Here is a 23,223-nt window from a genome sequence, read left to right as displayed (position 1 = left end):
TGGGATCACTAGAAGCACAATAAATTGATGCCTAAAAAACTCCTTACAATGTGTTGTAACATATTATTATTTCCTATATTGTTCTCAAGACAATTAACTATGCTATGTATTTGTGTCTATGCGAGTGGACACAAAAACGTGATGAACACGGTTTCCTAGTCAAGCACAAGCTAGATTTGTAAAAAATAAAGCATTCCTCTCTCTTGTTTTAGCTATGTGCTACTATGCGACCTCATTTAACATGCATGCCTTTCCCATCGGTCCCAAGCATCTGCAAATTAGTGAGCCTGGGTGATGATTGCTGCCGGGAGCTTGTTGGACGTGTGGGTCCAGGATACTCTTTAGTCACTGGGCAACGTGGCTTCTGCTTGCTTGGGTGCCAGAAAAGTTTTAGCTGCATCGAGTGCGGAAAGGCCAAATACGATGCCTACATTTTGTCCCTTCTAAACAAAGCATCAAATTTTTCATTGGAAAAAAAAAGGCATCAGATTGCCACACGTTGTGGAATGTGGATGCTCTGAACTGATGCAGGAGGAAGAAGCACATCCAGAGGCCAAGGCCATCGAGTGGTTCGTGGACGAGAAGAGCACGGGGTTCTCTACTTCTCTTATCATTTTGGTGTGCCTTTCACCTGAGACACATGGCAGGCAAGGCATGGCGGCAGTTGGTCGCCGTTGCTTCGCTCCTGTCAGTCCTGTGGCTTCTCCCATGGGCTTCGGCGATCCACCGGAGCGACTTCCCGGTGTCTTTCCTCTTCGGCACCGCCACTTCCTCGTACCAGGTGAGCCCGGCCGCCCTACCTCTCTTTTCCTAGACCCCTTGGATGCTTGGCAGGCCTGTCTGCAAGTGGTAATTGCAGCTGTGCCATATTGAGCTTTTAGTTTTGTTCAGTGACTCGGATTGGATGGCAAATCGCATTTGCGTGCTTCTTTTTTCTGCAACCATGCTGAATTCCTGATATGACCTCCTTTTTCGCTCTAGATCGAAGGCGCGTACCTTGAGGGCAACAAAAGTTTAAGCAACTGGGATGTGTTCACTCATGCACCAGGTAGATAAATTTTTTCAAGTGAGAGCAGAACTACTCAATCACTCTATTAAGCTGAACTGCGTTTGTTACACGATCGGCCTACATATAGAAGTAGTAAAACTAACGACGCATGGTTGATGAAGTGGTAATATGTTAGTTTCAGGAAGAATCAAAGATGGAAGCGCCGGGGATATCGCGGATGATCACTACCACCGTTACGATGTGCGCCATATTACACTAAGACAGCGTACTGAGAATTGTTTTTTCGCGTAAACCTCAACTGCCCCAACCTTGTTTCTTGACAGGAAGATGTTGAGCTCATGAATTCTCTGGGCGTAAACGCCTACAGGTTCTCGATATCATGGGCCAGAGTTCTTCCAGGTGAGTCCTAAAGCACTAATAAAAGCCTCAGTCCTTCTCAACTGCTGAAAAATATGTCAGCTCGTCTTAACGCAAACAAAATGTTTCATCTGCCGAGGACAGAAGGGAGGTTCGGCAGGGTCAACCCATTAGGCATCGAGTTCTACAACAAGCTCATCGATTCACTCCTGCTCAAAGGCACGGCCTGTAACTGAATTTTTTTCGTTATACAAGTTCCTCAGCTCCCTGTCAGTACTTACCGATTCAGAACAATTCTTTGCTGGAGCAGGAATAGAGCCGTTCGTCACGCTGAACCACTACGACATCCCGCAAGAGCTCGAGGACAGGTACGGCGCGTGGCTCAGCGCGGAGATCCAGCGCGACTTCGGCCACTTCGCCGATGTGTGCTTCGCGGCGTTCGGCGACCGCGTCAAGTACTGGACCACCTTCAACGAGCCCAACGTCGCCGTGCTGACGGGGTACATGCTCGGCACCTACCCGCCGGCGCGGTGCTCGCCGCCGTTCGGCTCCTGCGCCGGCGGCGACTCCGACGCCGAGCCCTACGTCACCACCCACAACGTCGTCCTGTCCCACGCCACCGCCGTCGAGATTTACAAGAGGAAGTACCAGGTAGCCAAAAAAAACTAACTGATCGCCACACTAACCGAGGACAGACAAGACGATCGTGCTCGTGAGTCGTGATTCACACTCAGTTTTTTGGTTGAGATTTGCAGAGCAAGCAGAAGGGCTTGATCGGCATCGTGATGTACACCACCTGGTACGAGCCGCTGACGGACACGCCGGAGGACCGGCTGGCGGCTGAACGGGCACTGGCCTTCTCGGTTCCATGGTAAGAGATCATCTGAACTGACAGCCGAACTAATTAAACGTGCATATGGATGCGATCTTAATTTTCAGAGGTTTTCTCGCTTGCTTCAAGTTTTTGCTCGATGCAGGTTTGTTGATCCAATAGTCTACGGCGACTACCCGCCGGAGATGCGGCAGGTCCTGGGCTCCCGGCTGCCGACTTTCTCGCCGGAGGAGAGAAGGAAGCTGGGTTACAAGCTGGACTTCATCGGGATAAACCACTACACGACCCTGTACGCCAGGGACTGCATGTTCTCGTCAGGCTGTCCGTTGGGGCAGGGGACCCAGCATGCGCTAGCGGCCGTCACCGGAGAAAGGAACGGAGTCCCCATCGGACCACCGGTACGGTGACATGGACGTGAACCAACTCAGGTCGCGCTTCAATTATTGCACGCTTTTGATCCCATCGTGCCTGCCCACTTGTATGTGCAGACAGGGAGGCCAATGTTCTACGTCGTGCCTGACGGCATCGAGAAGATGGTCACCTACATCATGAGGAGATACAACAATCTGCCAATGTTCGTCACCGAAAATGGTAGGGAAAATGCCATCTGATGTTCATGTTTCGTTTCCCTCACGGTTCAGAGTTGTGACACAGTTGCTCAAAAAAATCATACAGGCTATCCAGATGGTGGAGAAGCTGGTCATGACCATGCCAAAGATTTGCTTCACGACCAGGGTAGGATACAGTACCTTGATGGCTACCTCACCAAAGTTGCCAAAGCTATAAGGTCAGTTAGACTGTCAATGAGGATGCTATGGATCATTTTTCCAAATTACATGGACTCTGAATTGTTTGCGATCAACACACTTATTTGAGTTTTAACTTGCTAGGGACGGAGCTGATGTTCGTGGCTACTTCGTCTGGTCTCTCATGGACAATTTCGAATGGCTCTATGGATACACCCTCCGGTACGGACTGTACTACGTTGACTACCAAACACTGGAAAGAAAGCCCAAGTCATCCGCGCTGTGGTACAAACGGTTCCTCCAAAGTTTTCAACATGAAGCTCAATAAAGTGTGCGACGGCTGGACATGCTGGCTCTTCGATTTATGAAAAGAAGAGCATGATCTTTGTGTAGATTAATTATTCCTGAATAAAATGCCACCACAGTTGCCAAATAATTATTGTCACCTCCCGAGAACAAAAGTATACTCCATTTCCCTCTAATCTTCAGATAGTTGATGTTTCAGAGAAACCGAAAGAGTCGTCCAAAACACTATATTTTGATTTAAAAATAATAGTACTGAATACATTCAAAATATAGCAATGCGTAATATTTCAAAACTATTATTAAAGACAGATCTAGCCATACCACTTTCAAAAGTTAATTCAAAATAATCGAAGAGATATTAATGGTGGAAATAGTATTGACAACATTATCCAAAAAAGGAGAACAAAACCTTTCGCCCAAAAAAAAAATCTTAGCGGCTAGATTCGTCCCCTTACATCATAATCATATGGATGATTTACCTATATAGCTATTGTATTTATATTGAATTCATTAGGTTACTTTAAGTAAAACTTTAATTCGGGAAAAAAGTCTACAAAACTCTCCGTCACTTATCATATTGGGCTCAAACCTTTCTTCGGCCTAAATCAAGTTGGGCCTGTAGGCCACACCTATCCGAATGTGATATCTGAACCGACGGTCTGAATAGTATGTGGCGGATATTATATTAGTTGTCCCAATCTTATACTTCCATATCAATATCCATATGACCATATCTACACTATACTGATAGATTTCTAGGATTTCTAGGCATCAATCTAGTAGGTAAGCAACTTGCTTCTTAGATTAAAAATAGTGTCTTAGGTCTAATCGGGTACCAACCTAGAGAATCAGAGGGAGAGAGATTAGTGTCACCGATCATCGAGCTTGGAGGAGGAGCTCGCCACGGCAGTGATGGTGATGTTGATGGCGAGTGTAGGCGGCGGAGGCGAGGCAAGGGGCGGCGGAGCTTCCCGTCGCTTCAGCGCAAGGGTGATCGGGTCTAGGGTTTTGTCGGTAGGTCTGGTGAGCACGACGAGCCTTAGCCTTCATGCCCCTCGGCCCCACCTCTCTTTTATAGCGCTGCACAACGGGAGCCGTAACCATGAGTTGGTTGTGCACCTCCGATCAGGGTGCGAGATCACATCCGACTCGGTTTGGAGATCAACTCTAACACATACAAATAAAACATTCGGATGCCCGACGCGTCGAACTGTCTCGCCGCCGTCTGGAGGTATCCATCCCTCTCGTTTTCAGTCCATCTCTTTCTCATTCACAGTGATACGATCATTATTAAAACTGCGGAAAAAAAGGGCATCGTCCCATCCCTCATCAGAGTTGTCACTGTTGCTTCACTGAAAATATCTTCTTAAAAAAATAAAAGAAAAGCCTCCACCACGGAAACAGAAGCTGGTGGCTATAGATTCGTCCTTTGTATTCGAATTATCTGGATGTTTTTACCTGCCCCGATTTGCTAGATGGAAAATTCGTCACAGGACAGGGACGCATGCAGAATATTATTTTTTTTCTTCCGGCTTGCCTAATAGAGACACGGAAGAGCACCAATGCCTTTAGCTGTTTAGCAGCGTTGTTATTCTGTAGACCTCTGGACGTTTCAATTGTTTCTGTGCAGCAGTTAGAAGTGAAAACGAAGCAAAAAGACGGCTGAAAACAAAAATTATTACTCCTCCCGTCCCCAAACTACTATTCGTTTTGACGTTTCTAGATCACAGCTTTTGCTACACGTATCTAGACATAATATATATCTAAGTGCATAGCAAAAGCTACATATCTAGAAAACTCAAAACGATCAGTAATTTGGGTTGGAGGGAGTACTACTTTATTGAGTGTAGCAGACGTTTACAAAAATCAACGACAACACTTGGGAATATTATGGCCCCGTTTGGTAGGGCTTCTCAAAGTGCTTCTCCACTGGCTTTTGGTGAAGCCCTACCAAAGGGTCAATTTTAAAACGGCTTCACCACCAAAGCCGAGGAGAAGCCGCAAAACGGCTTACACTAGATAGGAGAAGCCGAAAAAAGTGGCTTCACCGGCTTCTCCTCCCTCTCCAAGCATTAAGTGATCATAAAATTACATATATTGCCATTGAGAAGCTGTTTTACCAAATGTTTTGCAAAACGGCTTCAGCTTCACTAAAAAAGCCACTCCACCGAAAAAGCCGAAGCCGAAGCCGTTTTATGAGAAGCCGAAGCTCTACCAAACGGGACCTATATATATTTATGTAGGAGGGTTTTTTTGTTCCCTCGAACATGTATATTTGTGTATGAGGTAGTTCTGCAGCTTATGTTGATCTTAGCAGTTAGCTCAGAAGACTCTGTGCATCTTGAGCAAAAGAAAACAGAGTAACATTCACAACCTCATATTCATTGTTGACTTGCTCAACTGTTCATCGTTGTAATAGAATCAAAATTTGACACGACGAAGTAGCCCAATTGGTTGGAACTTATTAGTCAGACTCTTTTTCTATTTTTGAAGTATCGCAGGCTGTTAGCTTACAGATCCTAGCGGAATGGTCTATTGGGTGCCAAGTTCTCAGGTTTTGTCGCCAGATACTTGATCTCAAAAACAGGGATAAAATCATAAAATTCTTAGATACTAGGGCAAATCCACAAGGACGTACACGTCTTTTACAGCTCAATTGACATTGTTATGTGTGATCTTAATGGGATATGGGTATAAACTGAACCTTCAGTTTGAGTTAAAAATAAGGGTAAGAAGGCAATTGTCCTTTTTTTGTAATGTTTATAAGGCAACACTCCACATGGCTTTGGATTGCCACTCGTAATAATTTCAACCCACTGGGCGTACCAGCTGAACAACAATAATAGTGAAGCCAACAATGGGTTGCACGTTGCTTGACCTAGGCAAACCAACTTTTGCTGCAAGCCAATGTACTCGATCCGGGGCTCGCTTAATTAATCTACCCTTGTTGAGATCCCATATGACCGCGAATGATAATTCATGTGCAAGTGTCGCCCATGCAAAAGATAACTTTATTCATGTGCAAAGCAAGTGGATTTTTTTTTCTTTTGTCAAGCACGATGAGTGATAGTGCTGCGCATGCTCGACAAGACAAACAAAGGCAGCAGGACACCAAAACGGATCACCATGCATCTGCATGACCGGGTCCCACCACGGTCACGGGACCCATCGCCCATAGGCGGCTAGGCCGCGACCCGAGCTGCTGAGGCCGCGACACCACCTCCATTCAGCATTCGTCACTGTGGTTGGTTGTTGCCTGTTGGTGATGACGGCCGGTGGCGCCCTCTCGAGTCTCGACCCGACCTGCCGATCGCGCGCGGACGCGTCTGTCTGCAGGTACCGTACGCTACGTTCGCGGTACGCCGGATCGCACAAGTCAGCGGCGTCCCTGCGCGTCACACACGTCGCGGCTCAGCTTGCCCACGCAACTCGAACTATCTCCTATCCGACGCCAGAAAACATGGACCAAGCGAGCCGGGGTTGGTAGCGACAGACAGTGAAACCTTTGCCCAACTTACCCACCACCCGCAAACGAATGGCCCGTCCTGACGTCCATGGTTGCCTGCGCGGCCGGCGCACGGCACGGAATGATAGTGGTGGTTGTCTCTCACTCTCTCCTCCAGCTCCAAGTTGAGCTAGTCTAAGCCGTGCGGCGTGTACGGCATCGTCCAGGATAATCTCAACCGGAATTTCACTCCACGTGCGCGGGCAGCAGCCTCCGCATCCGCGTCACCGCCAAGGCGAGTCGGCGGCATGGTCACGCGCCGGCCGCCGCGGCGTCGAGATCAATATCAGTGTCACGTGCGCCACGCGAGCGCGCTGGCGTGGGGAAGACACCGACGCGCGTGCCGGCCGAGCGGCGCGTCGCTGTCGGATCGGAGCCGAGCGTATCCGCCCGACCCGGCCGCGGGACCCGCTCGCACGTCGCAGAACAAGTGGGCCACATGGGCCGTCGCATCCCGCGGCGCGCGAGGTCGTGCCGGCTGAGTCACACTGACAGGATCACCCCGGCCGCGGTCAGGTCGACCTGCTCGCGCCGGTGCCCGTCCTCCCAAGAGATACGAGCGCGCAGCTTTGTATATAAGCGACGGGCGAGCACATGAGGAGTGAGGACACGAAGCCGGAGCTCCCCGCACACCCACCGATAGCGACAAGAGGGGAGAGCTAGCGGGAAGCGCCGCGTGCGCGCGCGAGATGGCCGCGGCGAGGGGCATTGCCGCCGTGGCGGCGGCGTTGATGGTGGTGGTGGCGGCGCTCGCGCCGGCCGCGCGCGGTGTGGACCGGAGCGAGTTCCCACCGGAGTTCCTCTTCGGCGCCGCGACGTCGGCTTACCAGGTGAGCACTCGGCACCGTTTCCCCCTTCTCCCTCCGCTGCTCTCGCTCGCCATCGCGCGCGCTCTTGGCTGGATGCCGGGGGGAGCGGTGGCGCGCCTGTGTGTCGTCGTCTTGCCCTCCTCCTGTCCTGACAAGTGTTTGCCTTGTTCCGCCGCTTGCCAGATCGAGGGCGCGTACCTGGAGGACGGCAAGAGCCTCTGCAACTGGGATGTCTTCACCCACACGCACGGTGAGTCGTCTTGAGTCACTTCTCTCAGTTCTCTGTTTCTCATCCAGTGACATGAACATGAGCTTCAAATCAGAGCTTTCGTCCCTGCTCGGTGACTGGCAGATGCCCACAGCACCACTCAGTTTCATCAGAGTTGGCAAATCAAATCTTTTCATCCAGGAAATCTCTCCCCCTTTTGTAAGAACAAAAAAGAAAAAAAAAATCTTCACCCACCCAGCAAACAAATAAGCTAGTGGCTACATTCGTCCTTGTGCTCCAACCATAAGGATGATCTAGCTATCCTTTTTTGGTGAACGGGAGCGCATTGGTTCCCTCACTGCTTGCCTAATAGAGACGCAAAAGCATCGAACCCATTTTCAGCCGTCTACAAATCCAAGAATATTAGTATAGTCTATTTTATCATGCACCATAAAATACTATACTATCGATGCCCATCTCACTAGCGTTACCACTCTCCCTCTCTCTCTCTCCCCGAATTATTGTCTGGAGAAGATCGTTCTTAAGCTGAATGCTGATGCGACGTTGCGACAGCGCCGCGCGCTGATATTCTCTCTTGGGCGAGCTTTGTCGTGTTCATCCGTGTAGTGTACTGGTCAGACGATTGCAGCTGCCTACCTAATGCCTCCTCTAATGGTGTACCTATCTCTAACTATCTCTAAACACTCTAGGAGACAACCCTTCCAATCTGCCTCTTAGCACATAGCTCATAATATGAATAACCCCATACGTCATCCTCACGTAATCTTGAAGTACGTGTATGAAATTATCTCTTGATCAAGAGATAGTTTTTCTCTCTCTTATTAAAATATGAGAAAATGGTATGCAATCAAGTCTAAAGATTTTATAGCGGCCCGCAGGGATGTGTAGCGATAATTTGTTCGATGTCCCCTGCTTTTCTGTTTCTCTCAAAAAGTTTTCACCATTTGGCAGTTGGGATCAAGGACGGGCGGAACGGCGACGTGGCTGACGACCACTACCATCGCTACATGGTACAGACTACAAGATCACACAGAACCAACCAACAAGCAAACTGACCATCTCATGTGACGTGACGCATTCTGAACTTGTGGGCAGGGAGATGTGGAGATCCTGCAATCGCTGGGCGTCAACGCGTACAGGTTCTCCATCTCATGGGCAAGGATCCTACCAAGTACGCCATGACGGATTGTACATAAATTAGTAGGCCTTTTGCACTGGCAACTGTTCGATCGGTTCCTGATGATTTGGGTGGGCACAATGCGTTCTCGTAGGAGGCAGGCTTGGCGGCGTCAACCCAGATGGGATAGCCTTCTACAACCGCCTGATCGATGCCCTCCTGCAGAAAGGTAAGCCTGTCGCCATCCTCTCACAGCTCACACTTCACTGATTTCTGTGCTCCACCTCCAAATATCCAATAAAGAGCATTAGAGCAAGCTCAAAGGTTCGATTCCTTTCTTTTTTTCCATGGAACGATCAGGGATACAGCCGTTCGTCACACTGCACCATTTCGACATGCCGCACGAGCTGGAGGTCCGACACGTTGGCTGGCTGGGCGCCGGAATCCGGTACAGTTCAGCTCTGAACTCTGACCCTCTGCTGGTTCTAGTTCTTGCCATTTTTTCAGAGAACCTGCAGTTTCAGTGGTACGGTCACGAGCTCACGAGCATGGTGAAAAATTCAGGGAGGAGTTCGAGCACTACGCGGACGTCTGCTTCCGGGCGTTCGGCGACCGGGTGAGGTTCTGGACGACGTTCAATGAGCCCAACCTGTTCACCAAGTTCCAGTACATGCTGGGCGCGTACCCGCCCAGCCACTGCTCCGCGCCGTTCGGCACCTGCAACAGCGGCGACTCGCAACGGGAGCCCTACGCCGCGGCGCACAACATCATCATGTCCCACGCCGCCGCCGTCCGCAACTACAAGGAAAACTACCAGGTGAGTGTGTGCAACTCGGTAACCTGCCCTGTCTCTGTTCAGGTCAGCAGAAGCTACTGCCTTTTGTGTCTGTGAACTCATGTTTCAGACTTTCAGTGACTTGGGGGGGGGGGGGGGGGGGGGGGATGCTGAGATACATTTGTCTGAAAAATTTTTATGCATGCGTGTGTTATCAAAGGCAAAGCAAGGCGGCTCGATCGGGATTGTGATCGCCATGAAGTGGTATGAGCCGCTGACGAACACCACGGAGGACATTCTGGCGGCACGACGAGCGCAGTCTTTTGAGCTGGAGTGGTATGTCACTCTGCGGTTCCCCCTTTTCCCTCCCTAAATGCAACATGCATCCCCAATGCAACAAATACCTTCTGCTGCCCCTATGCGGAATTACCAATTTACCGACTACACTCGCATGTAACTTTTTTTCTTCAGGTTTCTGGATCCGATATTCTTTGGCGATTATCCTTCACACATGCGAGAGATCCTAAGATCCAACCTACCAACGTTCACCTCGGAAGAGAAGAAACTACTCCAATACAAGTCTGATTTCATCGGGCTAAACCTCTACACGGCGATCTACGCCAAGGACTGCATCCATTCCCCGTGCGACCTCAGCACCTACGAAGGGAACGCCCTCGTCTTCGCCACCGGCGAAAGGGATGGAGTGATGATCGGGGGAGATGTAAGAACACCCTGACAATCGGCCTTCTTGCATACATTTTTACCTGATTTTTGTTCATAACTTCATATACGGTAAAGCTCACGAAAAATGTCCGGTTTGTGAACCTTGCAGACCGCGCTCGGCGGCTTCTATGTTGTCCCACAAGCCGTGGAGCCTGCTATCATGTATGTCAACCAGAGGTACAAGGACACGCCCGTGTACGTCAGTGAGAACGGTGAGTTTTACAGTCTTGCTGCGAGGACCTGGGGATCTATCTGCATTTCTGTCCATGCTGGTCATGTGTTCCCGGATTTTTGCTTCCAGGTTACTCGCAGTGGAGCGATGTGGGCAGGGAGGAGCTGATCAACGACGTCGAGAGGCTCAACTACCTGCAGGGCTACGTCACGCATCTGTCCAGAGCAATCAGGTGACCCTTCATCTACATCTACGATGAAAACTCGTAGCCTAGCTACGAACCGGATTTTTTACTCTCTTTGCTCACGGATCGAACTGATTCGCGCGCAGGAACGGGGCGGACGTGCGGGGGTACTTCGTGTGGACGCTCATGGACAACTTCGAGTGGACGTTCGGGTACACCGTCAGGTTCGGGCTGTACCACGTGGACTTCGACACGCCGGAGCGGACGCGGACCCCTCGGATGTCCGCGAGGTGGTACAGGAGCTTCCTCACGGGATCCTCCGCCGGGGCCCTGACGGATGAAGCGCAGCAGGGGCGGAGAGCGGACTCGTGACGCGCGCGTGGTGCGTAAAAATGTCATTGGTGTGGTATTAGGAACACGGTACGGGGTCTGCTGCATAGCGTGGTGTTCCAGAAGGCCTGGAACTCACTGATGTTTGTGTATACGCGAAACTGGGCCGGAAGAACACGGAGCATGCTGTACTACTGCTCATGGTGAAAAGCTTTCGAATCTGTGCTAAAGCAGGGAGCAGCTAATGATGGGCGCATGTAACATGTTCAGACTTCAGACTACGATCATGGCTATTTCAGGCGCGAGCGAGAGGGGTTCATATCTGCCGGGGGCACGTGCCATTCCATCTATCTTGGGTCACTGTCGTTGTCACGATCCAACGCGATGGCCGTTGGGCGTTGGCGTTTATTACACCACAGCAGGGGGAGTTGGGCCATCCCATTCCAAAGCGATGAGGCCTGTCATGTCTGGGTCTGGTGAGCGCACACGCCGCACAGTCGCATTCTCCCTTCTGATGGCCCATGGCCGGTCGTCAACCACCCCCCCCCCACAAAGCCACAAGATAAGCAAGCCATCTGGCCCGCGCGTCGGTTGATTGCTCATGCTCCTACGAAAAAGTAGCGGGGGGAGGGAGGGAAGGAGACTAGGAGAGAGAGAGAGAGGGAGAGGACAATGGCAAGCGGGCTGGTCTGGCTGGCGCTCTTGCTCGCGCACGGGCTCCTGTCGTGGCCGTGCGCGTCGGCCGCCGTCGACCGCGGCCAGTTCCCCGACGGCTTCCTGTTCGGGACCACCACCTCTGCGTACCAGGTACGCTACGATGCGTCCAAGCAGTTTGTTCTTCTCGACCTGTTCTGCTCTTCTCTGCCTCCGGCCGCCATCGCGGCGCCTCCGGTGAGCTAGAGTTGGGCCGGGTATGGCATGGGTGTCTGGCGGGGTTAGATGGAGGAGGCCCTTGAGCGGCAACTGGCAGTGCGCCCTCCGCCTCAGGTGGTGGAGGACCGCCGGCACCGGCGGAGGGCGGCGGGACGCGCGGTACCGGCGGCGCGACGGCGATGCAAGCTGCGACCAACCGCAGCCGCGCGTTGTGTCGCAAGTTGAGTGCGTACTCTTCTTCTAAATCGAAGCACGGTGTCGAATGGTGCGCCCCGGACCCAATGCCGGGCACACACTGTTGGGCTGAGAGCTCTGACGCATGGACATTGCATCACCAAAGATATCATCACCGGCTAATCGATCTCTTCTTCGTTCCAACAACTTCTTGCGTCGGCTGTGCTCCCACTGACAACTGAGAAGGTACCAGAAGCAGAAGGGTCTGGCTCTCTGTCCCCGCTGCCCATTTGAACCAAAACCAAACCTCTGGTCAGATAAAATATCCAAGAATTTCTTGCCAGCGATGTCGGATGCATCAGGCACGGCGGCGACCTCCGGCCAATCCACTCTCACTCTGTAACGGGAATCAAGGCAAGCGCCGGCTCGCAAGCTCTCGCCGCCGACATGGCGAGGGGCCGCCGCGAGGTCTGGTTTGGGGCATTTCTAGGGGGCCGTGCGTCGCTCACGAGGGTGGCCGGAGGCAGCGACTGGGGGCGCAAACTTGCCGGAATCTCGCGGGGATGCAGCGCGAAGGGGCGAGCAGTGGTCGCCGGCGGCAAGGCGACGTCGCCGGAACCCATGACGCCGGCCGAGAATATTAGAAACTGCCCCCTGAAATATTTATGAAAACACTCCTGGTTTGGATCGCAATTATTAATCACGATCCGATTATTTTCAAAATACCCCCTGGTTTTCCATCTCAACTTCGGTTCTCGGTCCCACCGCTCCCCGCCGACGGCCCCTCGGCATCCGACGCAGTCAATCCCTAGGATCTATGCCTTCACTCTCTGCTCCCGCAGCAAGTCCCCAACATGGCGGCCATCGGAGCCAAGCGAGCTCGCGGAGGCGATGAACGGCGCGCGCGCTTGAGCTCACGCCGCCGGTACAGTGCAAGTCTTTGGCGATGCAATGTCCATGAAGTCCTCAGACAGGCGGGAACCAGTGCAGGCCTAAATCAGTGGAAGCAACTGCTGAAGTTATTGCCGTTGGCGTTCTCTGCTAGCTAGCTTGCATTGCTCTTGCTGCTCTGTAGCAGTCAGCCTAACTAGTGTTGATACTATTTTTTGTTGACTCTTCAGATTGAAGGCGCGAATTTGGAGGGTAACAGAGGCCTCAGCAATTGGGACGTATTCGCCCATACGCCAGGTGAAGCATTATAACTTGCATCACCATTGACTTTCGATCCCAGGATATCTCGTTTCTTGTCAAGTTGTTTTCCTCTCTTCATCTGTGTTAGCCTTTTATTTCAGGTAAAATTGAGGATGGGAGCAATGGTGATACCGCAGATGATCACTATCATCGTTACATGGTAAGCTGGTGCTTCTTCTTTTTCCAAGATGCAAATAGTATCAAAGGAGAATCGATTGGATGATTGCTGTGCAATGAAAATCTATACCGGTAATGTTGTTTAGATGGAGCTTCATATCTATTAAACTACTTGACATTGGAAGTATGCTTCTACTTTATACTCCAGGAAGACATTGAATTGATGCATTCCATGGGTGTCAACTCATACCGTTTCTCCATTGCGTGGACAAGGATTCTACCAAGTGAGTTTAACATGCATGCCTTGAATAAGGAATTTATTATTGCCTTGGGAAGTTGGTTGAACAAATGCTGTCTTTGCAATTAACTTCTTCCTGCAGGAGGTCGATTTGGACATGTTAATCCAGATGGGGTAGCATTCTATAATAATCTTATTGATGCACTTCTGCAGAAAGGTAGGGTTAACAAAATTTGTGCAATGGGAACATGATTTTGAAGACAGGAGCTTTTAACGGCATCCATAAATAGGCATACAACCGTTTGTAACAATATCTCATTACGACATTCCACAAGAACTGGAAACGCAATATGGTGGATGGTTGAGCCCAGAAATTCAGTATGTCTATTGCTGTGGCATAAAGTTGCCTTATTATATTCCTTGATTAGTTTTTATTTGACTTATAGTAAATACCTTCCAGGAAGGACTTTGGCTACCTCGCAGAAGTATGCTTCATGATGTTTGGTGACCGAGTAAAATTCTGGATAACATTTAATCAGCCAAATTTGTGGTTGAAGTTCAGTTATATGGATGGATTGTACCCTCCCGGGCGCTGCTCTCAACCATTTGGTAATTGTGCCTTTGGGAATTCTTCAATAGAGCCATACATAGCAGGTCATAACATGATATTGTCACATGCAAATGCAGTCAGTATTTACAGAAAAAAGTATCAGGTACAAACCACAGTCCTCTGAGATAATATGACATTGCCATCCCTTGTCTTTGCATACGAATTATATAATCTAAAAAGGAGCATCAGCTGAAGTTTTCTAAAAATATGTTTATAACAATAAACCAGTAATATCTTTACCTTTCCATAGGGGAAGCAAGGTGGTCATATTGGGATTTCTATGTGCTCGAGATGGTATGAACCTTTCTCGAATACTACAGTAGACATACTAGCAGTTGAACGTGCTCTAGCTTTCGATGGTCCATGGTACTACTCTTTCCCTTAGGATGGTGATTTTTATAAATAACGCTTATAGGCAAGTAATATCATTATTCAACTGCCTCTTTTGTTTAATCATGACAGGTTTCTAGATCCTATCATTTTTGGTGATTATCCCACAAAGATGCGTGAGATCTTGGGTCCAAACTTACCTGAGTTCACATCGCAACAGAAGAAGAAATTGAAGGCTACCAAATTGGATTTTATTGGACTCAGTCATTATACAACATTATATACGAAGGACTGCATCTTCTCACCATGTGAAATAGATCCTATTGATGGTGATGCTCGAGTTTTTAGTTCAGGAGTAGGAGAGGATGGAGTACTTATTGGTGAAGTGGTAATACATAATTGCTGAATATTAATTTATTTGAGCTCAGACTAGGCCATTGGCCTAGTGGTGAGGAGGTTGTTAAACTCATTACACACTTGGGTTTGAGTCATAGGAAGTTAGAAATGACTCAATTAGCCGTCTCCTTCGTCAGTCAGTGCTAAAGCTTTGCAGTCAATTTTGAAAGCAAAACGTAAAAAAAAAATCATTTGAAGATCTGCTTGAAGGGAATAATCGATAGTAATTGATGATTGCAATCTCATTCATGCAGACAGGATCGCCATTCTTTTATTCTGTTCCAGAGGGGATGGAAAAAGTGGTCATGTACTACATGCAAAGATACAATAACATACCAACATATATTACAGAAAATGGTATGATGGTTTCTTTTTGCCAATTGTTTCTTTAAGCTATAATAGTCGCTAGTCAAAATCTTGTAGTTATAGTGTTACATTCTTTTGATTTGAGCTATTGTGCACTGTCCAAGCACGAGCGCCAGTTTGTGTTATGGTGTGTTGTTGCTGTTCGAGTTTTTATGTTTTTTACTTCTCTGTTAATACATAGACCAACGGCAATCTGTCGGCTTCTTCTTCTTCTTTAAAAAAGAGAAGTAGTAAGCTAGCTCATGCTGCTACAATATTGTTGTCACATCACGATATAGTTTATCTGATACCTAGCATGTGCTTACATTTTTTTTTTCAGGATACGCTCAAGCAAGCAACAGCAGCATGACTGCCAAGGATTTTACCAACGACACAGGAAGAGTTGATTACATCCGTGACTACCTGACCTTTTTGGCGTCAGCAATAAGGTACTCTGCTCAACTCTGCCCAGTTCAAGAGTGTTTTAGCTACAGCACATGTAATTCTTTCCGCCTCCTCATGTACGCCATCAATCTTTTCGTAGGAAGGGAGCCGACGTGCGTGGTTATTTCGTGTGGTCTTTACTCGACTGCTTCGAGTGGACGTCCGGGTACACGCAAAGGTTGGGGCTCTACCATGTCGACTTGAAGACGCTGGAGAGGACGCCCAAGTTATCGGCGAAGTGGTTCAGTGAGTTCCTCAAGGGTGGCTCGCTTGTGGGAACAAGGCCCCGGAAAGAAAATCCCCAGTCGAAGCAGTACGCCGCGCAGTAATCCATCAACCGTGTTCTCCTCGATCGCCGGTTTAGTTTGCTACGTGAAAGTTACCGTGGCTTACATGCCCAGGTCATGCTTCGTTGAATAAAATGGTTTGGGAAGGTGTCTTGTCCATTTGTCATTGGAGAAAACGCAAGCAAACCGCCGTTGAGTGAAAACCGTTGTGTTTTGCCTAATCTGAATCTTTTTCTTTATTAATATAAGCGGCAGCTTGATTCGTTTAAAAAAAAAACCGTTGTGTTTGGAGGGGCTGCTACTTCCTGAATGATGTACGTGTCGAGTTTGCCTGTATGGGCAGAATCCAGGCACGAACACCATCCGTGGATTTTCGTCTGCATATGTATATGACTTTATATTCAGTAGCTTATATATTATACAGTTCAACTTTTTAAAAAAATATTATACAGTACCTCACAAGAGCCTAATTTGTCATGGCTTGTACGTTGGTCAATGACGATCAGAGTCACATGATGATAACCTGAGAGGCGGGACAAGGAATCGCTGCTTGCTAGCGCTCCATTGCTTATTGGGCATAGGCGATTTGAGTATTGCGTGATTGCGTCCAACCTTAGAGGTGGGAGTACATGGATTAAAATCCAAATCCAAAAGGAGCCGTCCAGTTCAAGTCCAATGAAAAAACAAGTCCAAATCCAACCCAAGCTCATTTGAAGGAGGTGCGATAATACTCACTTGAAGTTGGGTTCCAACCGTGTGGCAGCTAGCGGGAAGTGGAGAGATATCTGCCGCCGTTGCCGTGTGTGTGCATGGGGTGTGGGCGCGCAGTCCGCCTCGCGAGTCCTTTTCAGCGCCGCTGCTGCACGCGGCGGCGTGATCTGACGATTGATCTTGTCGCCGTGCTCCGGGATGAGTATGGCGCGCGTCTGATGATCGAGGGACGCATGGCGTGGTGCCGTCCGTCGGTTACGGCCTTGGCCCGGCCGAACTGCACATCAGCTGGCCCCCTGACACCGGAAACCCACTGCTAAACTGTGGCCTTGTTTAGTTCCCAATTTAGGAGTGTCAAAGTTAGGAGTTTGTCATAAATGCGTAACTGTAGCATTTCGTTTGTATTTGTGAATTATTGTCCAAACATTGACTAATTAGGCTTAAAAGATTCGTCTCGCAAAGTACAACAAAACTGTGCAATTAGTTTTTGATTTCGTCTACATTTAGTACTCCATGCATGTACCGCAAATTTGATGTGATGAGGAATCTTCTTTTTGCATAGTTCCAAAGTTGGAATTTGGGGAAACTAAACATGGCCTGTAGCCCCATACGGCCATACCGTACATGATAGCAGGAATAAGATGGCAGGGGAGGACAGCGACTGGCCATCCGAAACCGAAAGAGCATTGGCAATGGCATCTACCATCCGATGCAGCAACGGGTCCAGAGGTCGGTTGTCGATTAGTTCTCAGTCAGTGTCCGTCAGCTACCACGGCCGGAGGACAGGCCGTCCGCCCTCGCGTAGTCCCGTCGCACCCGAGGGACACTCGGGCGCTGGAGACTGGAGTGGACGGGAGGATTTTATAATCTCGCATCGCATGCATCGTGTAAGTCCAGAGCAACATACAGGAGGGCGGTGTGCAGCGGGCAGCGGCAAGAGAGGAGGACCGGAGCCGGATCGGAGATGGGGGGCGGTGAGCTGGTCTTGCTCGCGCTTGCTCACGGCCTCCTGCTGCTGCCGTGCGCTTCGGCCGTCGATCTGGAGACTCGTGTAAAGCGCGCGATGCTGGCTTTATTTTTGAGCGGCCAAGTCCACACGAGATAGGCGTGGAAAGGGACGGGTGCGAGCACTCGATCTGGACGGGAAGATGGTATAAATCATTCTCTTTCTCGACCTGGCTCCGATCCTAGCTGGATCTCGGCATGGAGAGGAGGGTGCCAAGGAACAGTAAGGACAGATCTGGACTGCCTGCCTGTGTCTCCCATGCTACGACCAGAGAACACAGAAATGCAGAATACTCTCTGCTGATCCGTCGTCGCGACGCCATCAGGTCAGAATGCATGTGTGTGGAATACGGAGACGCACCATGATTCATGACAAGGCCTTGAACTAAACTAAATGATGCGATCATGCTGTACCTGTAAATTTGTAATGTTGGCGTTCATCCATATATAAACAGAAAAGAAAAGGGAGAAAAATGTTAGCGCTTGTTATTCACGTATCGGATCCCTACGGGATGGGGATGCTCGAGAGGACACTGGATCAAGATGGGGGGATATGTCCGTGTGTTAGAGACGGGAGGATGTCACAATCACCAATCAGAAAAAGGCTCAGATATTTTTGGCCGTTCCTCAATCCTCCATGGTCATGGCGTGTCCATCCAAAATGAAAGAACTCTCGGTGTTCTCTGAAGAGCAGCACATCCTGGCGTCCCTCGGTCGCACACATCTCTTCACACCATCACAATTCACATTCGCACACAGGCGCGTCCAAAATGAAAGATCCAGCTCTTGGTGCGTGCTCCGCCCGCTTCGATAGCGACGTCCATGTCGTACCTACCTGCCAGTGTGTCTGCCGGAGTATCTATCCACTCAACCAGCGCGCACCTGCGTCAACGAATCTACTCGCCGAATTATACAGAGGAAGGGAGGGAGGGAGAGCCCAAGACGGACGATGGGCGGGGCAGCAGCGGGCAGAAGGAAGGGGATGGTCGTCGGCCTCGCGCTCTTCTTGCTCGCTCATCAGGGGCTCCTGCCGTGCGCTTCGGCCGTTGATCGCGGCGAGTTCCCCGAGAACTTCTTGTTCGGGACCTCCACCTCTGCCTACCAGGTACGCTGCGCGACAGCCACCTGCTCCACCTGCCCTGCTTCAATCCTTTCCGTCGTTTCCGTTTCCGAACAGGAAGAGCAACTCACTCCTTGCAACAAGAAAAGCCGTATTCCTATTTCCTCGCGAAAGAAAAAAGGACCTCAACACCTTCTTTTTTAAAGCTTATCATACAACAGCAATTACGATGAATGCTGCTGTGTCAAGCCCTGCCCATGGCCTCGAAAGAGGCCCAAATTTGTTGGGCTGTGTTGTAGCCATCCAAACACAATTTGGCTAGCCCATTTACCCTCAACGCGCCCCCACGGGCCACGGCGTCCGGCGGCGGCGAACCCGCCACCGGCGTCCACCCCCGAAATTTCGAATCTCTCGGCTCTCATCAGCCAGTTCTTGCCCTGGCGCACCACCACCGACGAGAAGAAGAAGATGCTGCTCCACCACCGATTGCAACGTAGGGTGCCCTACCGGCACCGTCGGCACATTGCAAGCCGTAGAGCCGACCACGAGTGCGTTGAATCGGAGGTCGCACACCTGTGTGAATTTTCTCCGAGCTGTGACAGTTAATCAGTGGCGATTCGATGCTTGTTACTGGAATTTTTTTTTTTTGAAACGTAAAGGGGCAGGAGCACTGCCATATCATATAAGGAGAGAGATGAGTGAACCGTTTACATAAATAAGATTACATGATGAAATATAAACTCCGATCTCATAGCTCTAAGATGCACTATGCTGCTCCTAGTCGACACTCGGCGTGCCACAGGCCTTCTGTCGAAGTTGAATTTCTTCTTTGATAAAGAAGAAAACTTGCAGCTCCGAGCACTGAATTCCATCGAAAATCCTCCTATTACGCTCTTTCCATAGATTCCATGCCGTGTAAATGAGAACTGCTGCTGTTGCTCGTCTCTTTTCCTTCGCGGCCGCATTGATGGATGAACACCACCATGTCTGAAGCTCTGAACCGGCCAATGGCACAGTAACCATACCACTTGCCCAATCACTGACCTTTCGCCAAACTTGCAACGCGAATGGACATTGGAGACACAAATGTGTAGCAGTTTCAAGCTCCACCTGGCAGAGAGGGCAGACAGGGTTGCATGGCCAATTTCGTGCAAGAAGCCTGTCAGCGGTTAAGATCCTTTGTTGCAGCAGTAGCCAAGTGAAAAACCTGTGTTTGCCCTCAGTTTGCGCCCTCCAAATAGCTGCTGGTTGGAATGTGCAATAGGATCCTCTGAACTGAGCTAGATACGCTGTCTTGGCACTGTACTCTCCGTTTGCAGACCATCTCCAGGTAATTGCATCAGGCTGATCATTTAGAGTTATGTTCTGAACTGAGTCCCACAGTAAAAGAAACTCTGCCATTTCTGTAACTGAATTCATTCTCCAGAGCCCTCTAGTCCAATTGTGCTCAATGATCTCCTCATGGACTGTCTTATTCTTTCTCCACGCAAGATTGTAGAGATTTGGGGCGATGTCTCTTGGAGCTTTACCATCCAACCAGGAGGAATTCCAAAACTGCGCTGTGTGGCCATTTCCAATTGTAACTACTGTGCTGACTCTGAAGAGTTGCAGATCAACTTCATTAACTGGTGCATCGCTTGTAGCTGAAGTTCTATCCAGTTCTCGCCACTGGTACCATACCCACCTTAGCCTCAGTGCTCGGCTAAAAAACTCCAGATTCAAGGGGCCCAATCCTCCTAGTTTCTTAGGCTTCATCACATTGATCCATCTGACAAGGCAATGTCCTCCATTGGCTTCATCTGCTCCTTTCCAGAGGAAGTTCCTCCTAATTTTATCAATTTGCTTGATTGTCCATTTCTTTGGAGCAAACACAGTGAGGAAATATGTTGGGATTGCTGAGAGGACTGTGTTTACCAAAGTTAGTCTGCCTGCTTTATTGAGTAGCCTGCCTTTCCAAGTAGGTAACCTGGAGGCAACTTTATCGATCAATGGCTGTACATCTACTCGTCTTAGGGCCCTTGTGTGTAAAGGCAACCCTAAATATGTGCATGGGAAGGATTTCACCGGGCACTGGAAGTTTTGCACCACTTCTTCCAAATTGAGGCCATTGCATTGGATAGGGTAAATTGCACTTTTAGTTCTGTTGGTGATGAGCCCAGAAGCCAGCCCAAAGTCATCAAGGATATCACTAATTACTTTCATTTCCTCACCGTCTGGCTTCAGGAAAATGGCCACATCATCGGCATACAAGCTGAGCCTTGCCCTGGTTGATCTGTGTTGAATTGGGGTTAGGTGCCCTTGTATTTCTGCAACCTGAAACATTCTGTGCAGTGGTTCCATGGCCAGAATGAAGAGAAGGGGGCTGAGAGGATCCCCCTGACGTAGCCCAATTCTATGCCTAAACCATTTCCCTCTTGCTCCATTGAGAAGTACTGAGGTGGTTGCAGTGGACAGCAAGATTGTAATCCATTCCCTCCATCTAGGCCCAAAACCCATTTGATGCAAAACCTCTATCAAGTAATCCCACCTGACACTGTCAAAAGCCTTTTTGATATCAAGCTTCAGAAAAATTGTTGCTTTCTTTGCACGGTGCAGATTCTTGACTAAATTCTGTGTGAACATGAAGTTATCCTGGATGCTTCTATGCTTGATGAAGGCACTTTGTGTTCTTGAGACTAGTTGCTGAAGATGTGGCTGCAATCTGTTGGCTAGCAGCTTTGATATGATTTTTGCCACACTATGTGTTAAGCTAATTGGTCTGTAATTGTTCAGACATTTTGCCTCTGCTGTTTTTGGTATGAGTACAATGTGTGCCTTATTTATTTGCCCAAAATGCTGACCATGTTGCTGGTGAAAATAGTTTATTGCTGTCATTACATCCTGCTTGACACATTCCCAAGCTGTTTTGAAAAACATCCCTATGTAGCCATCAGGGCCAGGAGCTTTTTCAGAGGCCATGGTGGAAATGACCTCCCAGACTTCTTCCTCAGTAAATTCATCCTCCAGGTTGTTTTCCTGGAGCTTATTCAGTTGAATGGTGTCCCAATCCAGGGTGTGTGATCTCTGTGGTACCAGCCCAAATTGCTTACTAAAATGCTGAAAAATGTGCTCTTCCTTTTCCTCATGTAAATGGATGTTTCTGCCTTCAGCCTCCAAAGTTTGAATGAAATTCTTTCTTTTCCTGCCATTGAGGTGAACATGAAATATTTTAGCTTGAGCTTCTGCTGCTTTGATGTGTGCTAATCTGGACTGTTGTTTAACTCTGAGCTTTTCTACAGCAGTCATTCCCAGGATTTTTGCTTTAAGATCTCTTTTAAGTGCCAACTCTAGCTCAGTCAGTTGTCTGGATTCCTGTACCACGTCAAGTATCGCCACAAGTTGTTTAGCAGCACACAACAATAGCCTGTTGTTCCCTATCTTGGACCTAGACCATTTTCTCAGAGCTTTTCCCAACCTTTCCATTTTGATGTGAAGCCTCAGAAATGGGTTTTGCACCTGAATGTCTCTTCCCCATGTTTCCATAACCACCTCCATATATCCTTGGATCCTGGGCCAGAAGCTTTCGAATCTCAGGCCCCTATATTTTTTAACATCTGAATTACCAACCAAAAGCAGTGGGCAGTGGTCTGATACAGATGACGATGCAGCTTGCAGGGAGCAATTGGGCAACATGAGATCCCACTCAACTGTGCAGAACGCTCTATCTATCCTGGTCTGTGTAGTGTCATTTGACCATGTGAACTTCCTTCCTCTTAATCTTAGCTCCTTCAGTTCCAAATCATTTATCAGTTTCCTGAATTCCCCCATTAATCTCCTGTTCAGGTTGTTGTTGCTTTTGTCTTCTGCTGACAGTATCATATTGAAGTCACCAATGACTAGCCACTTCTCAGGTATCTGTTGCTTGATCATCCTTAATTCCTGTAAGAATTGAAGTTTCTCACTGTCCCCTTGTGGACCATATACAACTGTAAGCCACCACTCTTGCAATGAGGTCGTGGCTTCAATCTTAGCTGAGACACTGAAAGTTCCAACCCTCGAATCTATTATTTTGTAGAAATCCTGATGCACTGCTAGCAAGGCTCCTCCTCTAGTCTGTTGAGCAGGGAGGAATACAAAGTTTTGTATAAACTGATGGCCCAATGTTTCATTTACCACAGCAGTGTCAACATGCTGAATTTTTGTTTCCTGAAGACAAGCTACAGTGCATCTTGTGTCAAAGACTAGATCCTTCACCACTCCTCTCCTGGCTGAGTTATTCAGCCCCCTTACATTCCAGTTAAGCATAACACACTTTTGACATTCATGGAAAATAGGTACAATCTCACCCAAACCTTTCCTCCAAAGGCTA

At 49.0% G+C, this 23,223-nt stretch overlaps 4 protein-coding genes across 6 annotated transcripts in view; all 4 read left to right on the top strand.

Annotated features, from left to right (window-relative positions):
* Positions 1-384: 384 nt before the first annotated feature.
* LOC101776688 (beta-glucosidase 18) lies at positions 385-3,454 on the top strand. Of its 2 annotated transcripts, none has more exons than XM_004976148.3 (11): positions 385-781; positions 982-1,048; positions 1,191-1,249; positions 1,333-1,408; positions 1,511-1,585; positions 1,677-2,017; positions 2,122-2,237; positions 2,344-2,596; positions 2,687-2,789; positions 2,874-2,985; positions 3,089-3,454. In XM_004976148.3, exons 1-11 carry the CDS (start codon positions 641-643, stop codon positions 3,270-3,272), a joined length of 1,527 nt encoding a protein of 508 aa, XP_004976205.1. In that variant the 5' UTR covers positions 385-640; the 3' UTR covers positions 3,273-3,454. The 2 variants fall into 2 exon arrangements, with proteins under 2 accessions (XP_004976205.1, XP_004976204.1); XM_004976147.4 differs by having other exon boundaries at positions 1,185-1,249.
* Positions 3,455-7,341: 3,887 nt separating this feature from the next.
* On the top strand, positions 7,342-11,399 carry LOC101776290 (beta-glucosidase 16). The gene is made up of 12 exons (XM_004976146.3): positions 7,342-7,585; positions 7,748-7,814; positions 8,745-8,803; positions 8,889-8,964; positions 9,065-9,139; positions 9,271-9,358; positions 9,475-9,727; positions 9,906-10,021; positions 10,157-10,406; positions 10,518-10,620; positions 10,710-10,812; positions 10,911-11,399. The coding sequence occupies exons 1-12, from the start codon at positions 7,445-7,447 to the stop codon at positions 11,134-11,136; spliced, it is 1,557 nt and encodes a 518-aa protein (XP_004976203.1). The 5' UTR covers positions 7,342-7,444; the 3' UTR covers positions 11,137-11,399.
* Positions 11,400-11,582: 183 nt separating this feature from the next.
* LOC101775884 (probable inactive beta-glucosidase 14) lies at positions 11,583-16,503 on the top strand. The gene is made up of 12 exons (XM_004976145.4): positions 11,583-11,901; positions 13,263-13,329; positions 13,434-13,492; positions 13,658-13,733; positions 13,830-13,904; positions 13,978-14,065; positions 14,148-14,400; positions 14,548-14,663; positions 14,760-15,015; positions 15,278-15,380; positions 15,709-15,817; positions 15,913-16,503. The coding sequence occupies exons 1-12, from the start codon at positions 11,767-11,769 to the stop codon at positions 16,139-16,141; spliced, it is 1,566 nt and encodes a 521-aa protein (XP_004976202.1). The 5' UTR covers positions 11,583-11,766; the 3' UTR covers positions 16,142-16,503.
* Positions 16,504-18,506: 2,003 nt separating this feature from the next.
* LOC101775205 (probable inactive beta-glucosidase 14) overlaps positions 18,507-23,223 on the top strand; it is a 9,059-nt gene continuing 4,342 nt past the window's right edge. Inside the window, exon 1 of one of the 2 annotated variants that reach the window (XM_022828182.1) lies at positions 18,507-18,920. In XM_022828182.1, coding sequence (XP_022683917.1) covers positions 18,765-18,920 — 156 coding nt within the window. In that variant the 5' untranslated portion in view covers positions 18,507-18,764. The remainder of the gene's footprint in view (positions 18,921-23,223) is intronic. The other variant, XM_004976143.4, reaches the window with a different exon arrangement.

The sequence above is a fragment of the Setaria italica genome, chromosome VII (genome assembly GCF_000263155.2).
Source record: "Setaria italica strain Yugu1 chromosome VII, Setaria_italica_v2.0, whole genome shotgun sequence".
NCBI lineage: Eukaryota > Viridiplantae > Streptophyta > Magnoliopsida > Poales > Poaceae > Setaria > Setaria italica.
This window is presented reverse-complemented; position numbering and strand designations above follow the sequence as displayed.

Coding starts and splice junctions, on each gene's coding strand:
- LOC101776688 (XM_004976147.4), top strand. CDS start 641: ATGGCAGGCAAGGCATGGCGGCAGTTGGTCGCCGTTGCTTCGCTCCTG. Junction 1,049..1,184: donor TGTGTTCACTCATGCACCAG/GTAGATAAATTT, acceptor GTAATATGTTAG/TTTCAGGAAGAATCAAAGAT. Junction 2,986..3,088: donor AAAGTTGCCAAAGCTATAAG/GTCAGTTAGACT, acceptor TTAACTTGCTAG/GGACGGAGCTGATGTTCGTG.
- LOC101776290 (XM_004976146.3), top strand. CDS start 7,445: ATGGCCGCGGCGAGGGGCATTGCCGCCGTGGCGGCGGCGTTGATGGTG. Junction 9,140..9,270: donor CGATGCCCTCCTGCAGAAAG/GTAAGCCTGTCG, acceptor TGGAACGATCAG/GGATACAGCCGTTCGTCACA. Junction 9,359..9,474: donor TGGCTGGGCGCCGGAATCCG/GTACAGTTCAGC, acceptor TGAAAAATTCAG/GGAGGAGTTCGAGCACTACG.
- LOC101775884 (XM_004976145.4), top strand. CDS start 11,767: ATGGCAAGCGGGCTGGTCTGGCTGGCGCTCTTGCTCGCGCACGGGCTC. Junction 13,493..13,657: donor ATCACTATCATCGTTACATG/GTAAGCTGGTGC, acceptor TTTATACTCCAG/GAAGACATTGAATTGATGCA. Junction 13,734..13,829: donor GTGGACAAGGATTCTACCAA/GTGAGTTTAACA, acceptor TTCTTCCTGCAG/GAGGTCGATTTGGACATGTT.